At 42.2% G+C, this 12,855-nt stretch overlaps 1 protein-coding gene across 1 annotated transcript in view; it reads right to left on the reverse strand.

The window, feature by feature from the left end:
* Positions 1–2,076: 2,076 nt before the first annotated feature.
* Positions 2,077–12,855, reverse strand: part of DDX10 (DEAD-box helicase 10) — a 165,183-nt gene continuing 154,404 nt past the window's right edge. Inside the window, exon 18 of the mRNA NM_001079725.2 lies at positions 2,077–2,761. Coding sequence (NP_001073193.2) covers positions 2,572–2,761 — 190 coding nt within the window. The 3' untranslated portion in view covers positions 2,077–2,571. The remainder of the gene's footprint in view (positions 2,762–12,855) is intronic.

Below are 12,855 nucleotides of genomic sequence, written 5' to 3' on the forward strand. Positions count from 1 at the left end.
ACAGTGTCTGCTTTTGTTCTCTTGTTCCCACCTTTAGATGCACTCATCACATGGAGCACCTGCCTTAAGGACCTTCCCTCTTCTCTTTCACGTGGCTCCACTCCTGTGGGAACTCCACCCAAGGTGTACCCCTCTCCTCAAGGACAGCTGCATTTGAAGCAGGCAAATTCAGTGAGAATTCAAGATACAATGGCTCTGTATCAGAAAACACAAATACATTTAAAACTCCATTATCCCAAAGTATAAAACAAAGGGCACTTGAAAGAACGTATGCAGACAATGAAAACACCACAAAGACATGTGCAGTCCTTCCACTATATGTAGTTTGTTTTCACTCTTCCTGTTTGCTGGGAATGAATACTTCCCTCACACCTGTACAAGTGACCGGACACGATCCATTAAGGAACAGTAAACCTTGGGTTTGTTCAGCTCACATACTCCCAGCAAACTACATTCAACCCTCTCAGAGCAGTAAACTGAGTGAAGAGACGCAGGTGATGTGCAAGCCAATGGACCGCTAAGAAGTGCATTCAATCTATGAACACATCAGAATATGATGCATGTGCCACCATATTACCATCCATTTGCAGCTCATCTTCAAACAGCTGCGTGCTGTTGATGTCCCTCGCTCCAATCCTTTGTTTATTGTCTTCAGGTGCAGAAGCAGGACCTCTATTAGCCCAGTGCAGAGGCATTTGCTGACAACGTTCATCACAACCCCTGCAGCAGTCCATGTGATGAAGCGTAAGCACAGTCACAGCAGCATCGCAACAGATCCATCTTCATCCACGGATTCATCAGCAATACTATTAGCAGATCACAGTATTTTCCAGGCCCACTGTGGGACCACAGACTAAACAACACTGTGCCTCAGATGCCAAGCAGGTCTCATCTTTCATGTTTAGTATTTGTGAAACTTGGTCATTTCTTCTTGTTCCACACTGTCAGGAAAGAGCAGATGGCAGATGTGCCCTGCCTGTAAGATTCTTGAGATGATACCCTGCCTGCTGGCAGAATGGGAAACGCCACATTTGGAGACAAGGATTTGCAGTGTACTTTCAGTTTTGAGTAATCGAGCTAAAAGATAACAGGGGGTACAGTAAGTGGAACAAAGGCTTTTGCTGAATTGATGCTGGCAGATGTCTGTAATTAAAAAAAAAAAAAAAGGAAAAAAAGTGATATTGAAGAAAGGAGTGTTTACTTTAATGTGTCTTCACGTAGGTGATGGGAAGACCAGACATACCCTGCTTTTTGAGACAATGAGTACTTTGTGATTTACTGAAGAGCAGCAACAGGCAAAAGCCCTCAGGCAATTGTACCTACTCAGTGTCTTACTCACCATTCTGTAGCTTGCCATGTAAACTTCACTAAGACACATCTGCTGAAAACAGACAATCGTCACTTTACATACCTCTTCATTGTCAAAATCAGTGTCAACAAACCAAACATTGAATTCTCCTGCTCTCCCTCATCTTCTCAGAAAGCAGCATTCCCTTTGTCTAACTCACTGCTGAAATGTGCAAGCTTCATTTTTGATCATTCTCCATATTGTCTGTAAGCATTCACCATGTTTTGTTTTGTGTTTCTGAATGATGTGCCAGTACTGTCAGGGGGGAAGACAGGAATGGCTGCTGCTTCCCTTCCATGGGAAAGAACCAACAGCAGATGCCTTGTTGCTGTTCATTATGATGCAGCAGTTGGAAACCACGCACAAAATTGGCAATAAACAGCCATGGTTTGATGGGATGAAACTTCAACATGGCTAGAAAACAAAGATAAATCATCTTTTCTTTGTTGCATTTCATCTATTAAAAGAAAGAACCTAATTTAAGGTTGCAGTCTTTCAGGTGTTCCTGCCACATAACCTGCACTGTGTAACTGACTCCATCAGGCAGCACTACACTCTGCTTTTTGGGGTAGCACAGTGTCCTCCCTCAGATGAAACTCAAACCCAAGAATTCAGCTTCTATAAGTGGTTTTCTGAATTGCCCAACGCAAGTGACAGAATCATAAGAGAAATGATAACTGACAGATAGATGAGTGCTTTTGTAACAAAACCAAAAGACACACTGGGAGTGCATACCAAAGCTTCAGGAATTTTAATAAAATATTTTAAATACATGTGCATGATACACATAAGACAAAACATTATTTTTAAGTAGTATGATTTGAGCTGCCAACTGTATTTCTTTAGAAATTTTAGTATATATGTATCTTCCAAAATAGCAAATCTGACACAGTCAAGAACGGAGCCCCCTGTTTTTATTTAAAGCAGGATTAATTAAAAAAGGAAAAGAAAACTGCTTCAAAATCTGGAGATTTAAAATTACAAATATGTTATGGGAAGATGACATCTGGGGATTTAGGTTGGAAAGCTGGTTTAGAAAGTCTTATAAACCAAACTAGACCTTGTCTATCATCTACAAGGTACTGTGAGGCAAGACCATTGCACGTGGACCACAGGTAGCTTCAGCCACTGCTATCCATTTGCCCAGATGCCATATTCACATTGTGTAGACTACCAACAAAACTGTGAATATGTCCCAAAAAAGAAAATGTGCAGGAAAATAATTAGCTGTGACTCTTGAGCAGATGTAGTACAAGTTCTTCATCCTCTGCCAGGGAGAGCCCAGTATCCAATGGCAAAAAGGGATCCTCCTCTTGGCTGAATTTTGCCTTCTTTCTTTTCTGTGGCATTTCTCCTGCTGCTATGCTGCCACCGTGGCTTCTTCTCTTTCTTCCACTCTTCTCCTCAAGTTCTCTACAGAAAAAAAAAAATCAATTACTCTTTTTTAACCACCGTGGTAATCAATATCATCATGTAATCAAACAATTCATTTTAAACAAGGCAAATTTATGTCAAGATAAGAGCAAACAAAATTACAATCCAGAAGAGTAAAGCAACAGTAGCTGATGAACTCTGCATGCCTAAATTAGAATTGCTCTCCGACCGAGGTGGTGCTGAATGCTCTGCTGTCTTAATTGATTACAGTATATCAAGATATCACCATCAGCCTTATCCAATATTTAGAGCCTTATACAGTGACAGACAACTTGACAAAACTGATTTAGTGATGTGTCAGTGGACCCTGACATGCGTTCAGGATCGCCTATAATAAATCTGCAACCACAATAAAAATATGAGAATTGTCATTTCATTGGCAAATCCTGCCCTTAATGCAGTTTTGATTTGGGTCCATCTCATTCAAGCCCCTCTTTCCCATTTTTTCCAGAATAAGTCCTTGGAAGCTATTAACCACCTCTTTGCCACATGAGGAAGAGGCATACCCAAACCCAGTTCCTTTCCCTGGTGAATTCCTGTTCCTTCTGCTGCTTTTGCTCAGATGGGAATGAATTGGCATTTGCAGCCTTCAATCTGGACCAAACAGCTGTGTATGTTTTACAACTGCCACTTCTGTCACATGGCCAAATGTCAGCAGCAACAGGAAAGCCCAAGCACGCAGCCTTCACTGAATGACAGAATTGCAGAGGTTGGAAAGGAACTTCTGGAGATGATCAGGTCCAAGGCCCCGCTTACTCAGGTTCCCTGCGGTAGGTTCAGCTCCTTGCATGCTGCACTCTGGATGGACCTGGGCCTCGAGTGCAGCTGCTACGCACCCTGGCTGCCCCACATCATCACAGCAGAGGGGGAGCACCTGGTGGCCACGCAGCAGGCTGCTCCCTCTCTCTGTCCCACCTGCAGCCCAGGAGGTGCCAGCTCCTGCTCGCTCATCACAACAGAGACAGGAGGGAAAATCTGTGAGAAATACCTTACATTCTCACCGTTAAAACAAATGATCCAGCCTGCACTCACATGGCTCTTCCCCTTCCAAACCAGAAGAGCCAGTGTAATGCAATAGCTGAGGACAACGCGTTTGAATACTTCTGAAACTGGGACATTTCAAAGGATTTCACAACTTGTCATATTTGAGCTGTCATTTGCACAGGGGTGGCTTTTCAGTGCTCACTACCCATGTTTATTTTACTCCTTTTCTGGCACAAGGGCAGCTTTCTCACTCTGCAGTGCTCAGGACGCTCCGTAAGTACAAAACCTACCTGGAGAGCATACAAAAAGACCCTCAAACGCTGCTTCCAAGTGGCCACTGTGGGGTTGGGATTATGTCCTCTGTGATCAGAACAGATTATGGGGGTCTGCTTTAAAAGCAGTAATGCTGAAGCCCCATTAAGCAAAAGCAATGCTAGCTTGTTTGCAAAAGAGCCAATTATTTCCAGCATTTGAATCGACTCTGAAGCCTGCTTTGCATTCCTAATTGACTAATGCTTCATCTAGGATGCCAGTTCAAAACATCTCAGCAATTAAAGCAACACAGAAATCTCACAAGTTATGAAGCAGACTTTAAACACCAAAAAGCATTTCACTTTGGAGTTCAGATGTTTGCAAGGTATCAAATTTAAATACAAAACACATTCAAAAGCAACTGTGAGGTTTCTGACTTTTTCCACAAACATAAGCGCAGTGACGAGGAATTTCACTGTAAGCCTTGAAGAAGATTGTGCTGAATCAAGCTGTTTCTTGTTATTATTGAGGGGTCACGGTGCTGGATTAATAGTGCATCCTAAATACGTATCTACACATCAGCAGCAGGAGTATTTTCACACCAATTTAACCCCTACCAGGCTGTAAACTCAAGAAGTGAATAAGGAGGAATGTGTAACAGAGGAAAATGGCAGAGAAGCCACTGAGTGATGAACAGAGCTGTAGGGTTGTGTTGTCATGATGCACAGAAGGTAGAAGCGAAACAAAATTTGATAAAGGACACTTAGAAGAAGCAGCAGAGAGCAACACCGCAGTTGATGTTCTACTAAGAAGTTCACAATTCGGAGATGTGAGATGAAGGACAGGGCTGTGCCAGCTGTGAGCTGGACGGTGTGGAGACGGGCTGGGAGCTGCTCTGGTGAGGCACTCAGACAGAGCTTTGAAAAAGGGTGAAAGTTGCAAATTGAAAAAGGATGCTGGGAAATGACCGGGAGAGATGTCTGCCATCATGGCACCAACCTGCAGCCCATATCCATTCAGTGCTTCTCCCTGTCTCTTCAGACAGAAAGCCCTTTGGATGAGGTGTAATAGCTGTAATTCTCAGGTGCATATGTAAGAAGTGTAGGTTTGCCAAGGCACCTATACAGGCACTTGTGCACTTGTCAAATTCATGCACTTGTCCCATGAATTCCTTTGTGGTCTCCCTTCAGTCCCTTCAGGGCCACCAGCCCACCCTGCAAAGCTGATCTTTTATCACTGTTCACTTTCCACAGCCGTAAATGACCCCTTACTCCTCAAATACCCCCACAGTGATGCACTACCAGCTGGCGTCCACTGCAACAGCCAAAATAAAATAAAGTCATTCTGAAGGGAGTTATTTTCTAACATAAAAATGTACTTAGAAAGCAAATCCACAATTCAGATCCAGACCAAAATCAGTGTGTCTCTTTGTCTCCTATTTACAACACTTAAAAAGTGGCACGTACAGCTGGATTACAATTCCTTCTTTCCACCATCTGGTGCAATTTAGCTTTTCATTGCTGCAGCAGCCTGAGCTGCCCACATGGGCAGAAGCTCCCAATGGAAAGATTTACTGGGCTGTGTTTACAGAGCGAAGAGGTACCAAGAGCTGATTTGTCAACACACACAGTAATTTCTGTGGTCGCCATTTGCACAGCTGTAACAACAAAGGAAGGTACTGTTGTTGACAGGTAACTGTTATTACACAAGCACTAAAAGCACACATTATGAATCCAGCCCCTGAAATGAATACCAGCGTAGATGAATGGCATCTGGACAACGGGGATCTATCTACTTGTAACTCAGACCCTGACAACAATACACCAGGGAATTCTCTTAATTTAACTACTAACAAATAATTGGCCAAGTGTGTTTTGAGGACAAACCAGGGGGAAAAAATATCTTTTCATTCCTGGTATTCAACTTGCATCTGGACATCAGATTAGGTGGATGGACCATTCGCTGGATAAAGAATTGGCTGGATGCTCACACAGAGAGTTGTGGTCAGTGGCTCAATGTCCAAGTAGAGACCGATGACAAACAGTGTTCCTCAGGGATCGGTGCTGGGACCAGTGCTATTTAACATCTATTTATGCAACATGGACAGTGGGATTGAGCGTACCTTCAGCAAGTTTGCAGATGACACCAAGCTGAATGAAGCAGCTGACATGTTAGAGGAAAGGGATGCTATCCAGAGAGACCTGGACAGGCTTGAGAGGTGGGCCCATGCCAATCTCATGAAGATCAAAAAGGCCAAATGCAAGGTCCTGCACCTGGGATGGGGCAAGCCAAAGCGCAGATACAGGTTGGGTGGAGAACGGCTTGAGAGCAGCCCTAAGGAGAAGGATTTGGGAGTTTTGGCTGATGAAAGATTTAACATGAGCCAGTAATGTGCGTTTGAAGCCCAGAAGGCCAACTGTATCATGGGTTGCATGAAGAGAAGTGTGACCAGCAAGGCGAGGGCGATGACTCTGCCCCTCTACTCTGCTTTCATGAGAACCCACCTGGAGTACTGCATCTAGTTCTGGGGCCCCCAACACAGAAATGGCATGGAGATTTTGGAGCGGGTCCAGAGGAGGGCCACAAAGATGGTCAGAGGGCTGGAGCACCTCCCCTGTGAGGACAGGCTGAAAGAGCTAGGGCTGTTCAGCCTGGAGAAGAAGGCTCCGGAGGGACCTTATAGCAGCCTTCCAGTAACTGAAGGGGGCTTACAGGAAAGCCGGGGAGGCACTTTTTAGAAGGGCAGGTAATGACAGGACAAGGGGAAATGGTTTGAAACTAGAAGAGGGTAGATTTACACTAGATATTAGGAAGAGATTCTTTACTGTGAGGGTGGTGAGTCACTGGAACAGGCTGTCCAGAGAGGTTGTGAATGTCCCCTCCATAGAGGTGTTCAAGGCCAGGCTGGATGGGGCTGTGAGCAACCTGGTCTAGAGAGAGGTGTCCCTGCCTATAGTAGGGGGTTGGAACTAGGTTATCTTACAGGTGCCTTCCAACCCAAACCATTCCATGATTCTAAGATGAGAGGACGGCTTGAAAACAGAATTTATGAAAAGGCAAAGTTCTCTATTGCAGGCAGCAGCTTTTTCTAGCTGCAACCAAGGAGAGAAAGCAAAGCCATTGTTGGGAGACTTAGCAGACTGTGCTGGTCATTGTTTTGAATGAATGATGCAAAATGGAAAAGAGCTTAAGAAAAAGCTGTGAATAATGTGCAAGATCTGAAAATTTGCTTCTTAGTGTGTTTTAAACCATTGTTTGTTCAGTTTATCCACGAGAATGTAAATATAGAAAAAAATGGACGTTGGATAAAATCAGATCAGAAATCAGGTTGCATCTCCAAAGGCAGCAGCACATTTCAGAGTGTTAAGACACTGACAGATGGACATATAACAGATCAAAATGGTTTGACTGATACCGTGGTCACCTCCAGCTGGAGCAATTTCAACCCTGAGCAGTGATATTCGATGTTTTTGAGAATAAATCCCTGAATAATTTCAGTTTTCAAACTGTTGTATAAACTCAAATTGCTCTGCCTTGATTCACTGGGTGGAAACTCCAGTGGTCTGGGGCCGTATTATTCTGCTGCGTTACAAGCAGCAATGCGATGCCCATGTCAGAAATGGGCAAGACAGGGGTTGGTACAGACTCAGCCAACCGATCTGAATCCACTGCCACCTGTCTACTAGAACCTTTGGGAAGTAAAGGCGACCACAACCACAGAGCAGAAGCAAGACATTGATGATTTGCTTTGGGTGCTTTTCCCCATCATATTCTGTATGCTTTCCATGCAGTAATAAAAAATAGTTAAGCGTATTGTCTTGCTGGCCTGATTTTGGTTTGAATATTTTTTCTTATTTCAGACTGTAGTACTTCAGCTCCAAGGCAGACTCAGCCCATCTTTTGCTTTTAGTACAATTACACTGGTATTTCATTACAAATAGATTAATCTTCCTGTTTCCTGCAATTGTTTTTTTACAAATCTAGTTTGAGTGGTTTTGATTTACATCACTGGGATGGCCAGTAAAGGGAATAACACTGTGCAATATATTTTCATTACCATTTCTCTGTACTGTAGCATTCTTACAGCAAATAATAAAGAAGCTGCACTGGGCTTTGTGGAAGGGACTGCAGTAATTAATCTTCATTAGGATTGCTGCCATGGCCTTGCGAATTAAAATTTATTATGTGGAAGGAAGTTTGTGGCACAACATGTTTGATTAGCAAAATGCCAATATTTAACAGACAAATTATTGCTAACTTTTCTAATCTGTATTTTATTAACAGATTAATTCATTATTCTCATATGCTTCTTCAGGAAAGAATCTCTGTCTGCTGTGTTAGTTTGGGACCTCAACTTATGGCCTGCAGTTTGGTGTCAAGGGCAGCTTGTTTTCAAGTGCTGGTAAACCTCAACTCCAAAGCAAGCTCTGATAAATGATAACTGAAGCAGAGCTGGTCTAGAGAGCTTGGAGTTGCTGTTGTTTAATCAGTGGCAATGTGGTTGTGTGCCTTATGTCAAATCCAAAACCATAGAAACCTTGCAGAACAGAGGTTGCCCAGATTGTGAATCATCGAATGGTTTGGGTTGGAAGAGACGTGTAAGGTGATCTAGTTCCAACGCCCATGCTATAAGCAGAGACATCTCCTCTAGACCAGGTTGCTCACAGCCCCATCCAGCCTGGCCTTGAACACCTCCAGGGAGGGGGTATCCACAACCTCTTTGGGCAATCTGTTCCAGTGCATCTAAATCACAGTAAACAATTTATTCCTAACATCTAGTCTAAATCTACCCTTTGGTAAATGGTTTCAAACCATCTCCTCTCATCCTGTCACTTACAAAAAGTCCCCCCCCAGCTTTCCCTAGGCCCCCTTCAGGTACTGGAAGGCGATAAGGTTCCCCAGAGCCTTCCCTTCTCCAGGCTGAAGAGCCCCAGCTCTCTCAGACTGCTCCCACAGAGGAGGTCCTTCGACCCTTCTTTTGGACAATTAATTTTCCTCTTACTTACTAGAGCAATTGCTTTCTGGAGCAATTGCTTCCTATTTTATTTCTCAGTACATCTCTTGTCAAAATTAGATGTTCCAGAAACGTGTAGATGTGGCACAGAGGGACACAATGGTGACGGGTTGATAGCTGGAATAGATGATCTTAGAGGTCTTTTCCAAACATAATGTTTATATGGTGTTTTAAGTCTATTAATACTAGATTCTGAAGAAAACTGCAATAGATGTTTCAGAAAGTTATTGTTACTTCTTCAGCCATGCAAACAGTGGTGAAACTATATGTGTATATGCACATACAGACACATATCTGTTTTCATATATACATATAAATATGTAATATCTATGTATATATTTAACTTCTCATAGGCATACATGAAACACACTTGAATTTCATAGTATATAGATTAAATTCTCTACTCTTAAATATGAAAAGTAGTTCTGAATGGGTTCAAATGAGGGAAGAATGATGACAGATCTGTGATAAATTGTCAAACAAATTCTTTCTATAACTGAATTCCTTCTATGATAAGTTTTAGGGTAAACTGCATCAAGAACTACATACAACTTAGCATCAGGTTTACATACAACATCAGTATCCAGATTTAATGCATTCAAGAATGTATCAAAAAAATGTAATTTGGCCATAATTTTCAAAAGTGCAGCACAGTACACAACCAAGTGGCACTGACTGCTGACTTGCACATGTCAGCTGTTGAATTACCATAAAATCACAAATGAAATTGTATCTGAACTAAGATATTTCTCCTTTCCCCACAAGTTCATGCTGATCTGAGAGTTAACATGATCAGTTACACCTAATAAAGACTTAAAGAAGGTAATGATGAGGTCAGTTGCAACTTTCTCCCTTCTCAGCATTTCTATTTAAGGAGGTTGAGGGATTAGAAATATCAGAAACTCAATTTGACTACAAAACCAGTTTTTAAGAAATCCAGATGCTTTTCTTCCACCCTACTTGATGCACTTAAATTTTTCACCTCATTAACAATTTACATTCATAGCTTTATGTCAATATGAAGAATGTTGCTAGATAGACAAAAATTAATCTCATATCACTTGCTTGGTGCCATTAATTACTCAGCTTATACAAGCTGTGCTAGAAGGAAATCCCATTCGAAAGAAAATTTAACTAACAGTTTACACAGGTCCTCCAGTTTGAAATAAATGCTGAGGGTGGGATGGGGGGAAATTTATAAATTGGAAAGATATGGATTTGATGGGTGGACTGTTCAATGGACGAGGAACTGGTTGTGAGCTCATACACTAAACCTAGTGCTCAAAGGCTCAGTGTCCAGATGGAGATCAGTGACGGGTGGTAGTACCAGCAGCCAGTTTCTCCAGAAAAAAAAACCTGTGGGAAACTGTATCAAAAGCCTTGCTAAAGTTCAAGTAAACAACTTCCACTGTCTTTCCTTCTCTAAGCATGTCAACTTATCACAGAAAGCAATCAGGTTAGTCAGGCAGGATCTGCATTTCATAAATCTATTCTGACTGGGCCTGATCACCTGGCTGTCTCGTAGGTGCTGTATGATGGCACTGAAGGTACACTGCTCCATAACCTTCCCTGGCACTAAGGTCAGACTGACAGGCCTGAAACCTGTGTTGGCTTTCTTGATATGCGTTACCCCAAGAAATGATTGGGACTATAGGGAAAGCTTGAACCTCAAAACTGGGAAAAACAAAAATCACCCCAACTAAATTACAACTCCCAGGGCACTAAATGGAGAGGACAGATTTACACACGTATTTTACTCAACAAGGATTTTAATCAAGGAAGCAAAAGCAAACTGCAACTCTGTCATCATTAAATGAATGCCAAAAATCTTTAAGTCAGGAGGGTTTGCATGGCAAAATGAGCTGACAGTGCATGGGAAAATAACAGATTTATGATTTAGTAGACAACTTGCAAGAATGCTTTTCAAAGAACTGAATAACGTTAAGATTTTAATGACTATCAGCTATGCAATATAAGATTTGTTTTATTGGATGTTCCTTGGCTCCTCTTATTCAAAACTCTAAATATGATTTTTAACGTGGATTGCTCTGGAAGTAATGCCTCCAATTTACTTCCATGGTAACTGAAACAGATAAAAAGAGCACAATAACAGTATCTGATAGAGTGAATTCTCAGCTAAAAAACACTGTATGTTGCTCAGAAAAATCTGCACCTGTAGAAGTGTCCTACTGTTTTACAGCTGCTATGACTGTTGCCAGGAAAGCATTACCTACGTGGTCCACCTTTCAACAGCCCAAATGGATAGAAATCAGAAGATGTCAAATCCAGGCTATAGGATGGGTGTGGTAGGACAGTCCAGCCATGATTGGCAAAATGCTCCATGGTCTTCAATCTGGCATTACCATGTTGCAAGAGAAAGGTTGTCTTCTTCTCTGACCTGACTCTGGATGTCAAGCCTTCAGCTTAGTCAACACCATAATGCAGCAGTCAGAGCTGATCCAGGTTCCAAGAAATCTAGACTGATCACCCTCTTCCTATCCCAAAAGACAGTGCACATCACTTTACCCACTTAGGTTTGAGCTTTGAACTTTTTCTTCAATGAGGAATTCACACGTCATAACTCCATGCACTGCCATTTTGACTACAGCTCATAGTGGTGATACCACATCTCTTCACCAGTAATGATGCGATCCAGGAAACTGTCACCTTCAGCCATGTATTGGTCCAATAGGTCCTGACAAACCTGCATACAGTGTTCCTTCTGTTCCTGTATGAGCATTCATGGGACCCACTTGGCACAAACTCTGCGATATTCCAACATTGCCAGCATTGGTTCCAACGTATTGAAAGCAATATTCATAAACAGTTCCCTGGTCATAATAATCTACTGATTTGTGTGGATGAGCAGATTGAGATGCTCTTCATTTTGTGTTGTGACAGCCGTGCATGGCCATCTAAAACATGGCTTGTCTTTCACGTCACTGTCACCACAGTTGAAACATACCACCCACCACCTCACCGTGTTAACGTTCATTGTTTGGTCTCAACAAACATTCAGGAAGCATCAATGAATGTCAGAGGGTGCCATTTTTACAGCATGGAGGAATGCAGTTCCACACCTTTGCTTCAATATGCTCTTTCACATCAGATGCCATTTTGTCAGACTGTCCCTCTGCTGCCATCTGTCACATGGCAACAAAATGTAATGGAATATTGGCAGAAAGGTTCAATCTCTACTGCCATACCACCAGCATCCAGCTCTGATGTCTTGGGCAACATAATAAGGTGGGAGGCATTGCTTTTGGAGCAGCCCTTGTAGTTAAAGAAGTTTCCACACACAACCAGGTTTCAAAGACTACATAAAATCCAACCTTCAAGATAAATGATTTTCTGCCGTGCCCAAGGCTAAATTCATAACTTAAAAAAGAATTAAATTCCATTGGTAAAACCCTCCTAGATTTTAAGTTATCTTTTAGATAAATGGACACAATGTAGGTAACATCATAGCATGGAAAACATTCTATCATTGCACTTCATTTCAAAGTAACCTCCAAACAACATACTTGGTGCAAACAACATACTTCAGGTCAGGACAAAATCAACAAAATGACTATACTGCACCTACATGGTGTTAAGTACACGTGTGTAAACCTGGCATACTGAAAAAAATCAGTTACCAGGGAAATGCTGTCCAGTGGACAGAGCGCTTGGCCCTCCGGGTACCTGAGTTTTATTCCCAGATCTGTGTCGTTGGCTTGGTCTCAAGTTACTTTGTGATGCAACATTCCTGTCTGCAAAAGCCATACCCATCTCCTCCGTAAAGTGTTTTGAGATTTGCTGAAGAAAGTATGTTAGAAGGTAT

Source organism: Gallus gallus, chromosome 1 (genome assembly GCF_016699485.2).
Source record: "Gallus gallus isolate bGalGal1 chromosome 1, bGalGal1.mat.broiler.GRCg7b, whole genome shotgun sequence".
Taxonomy (NCBI): domain Eukaryota; kingdom Metazoa; phylum Chordata; class Aves; order Galliformes; family Phasianidae; genus Gallus; species Gallus gallus.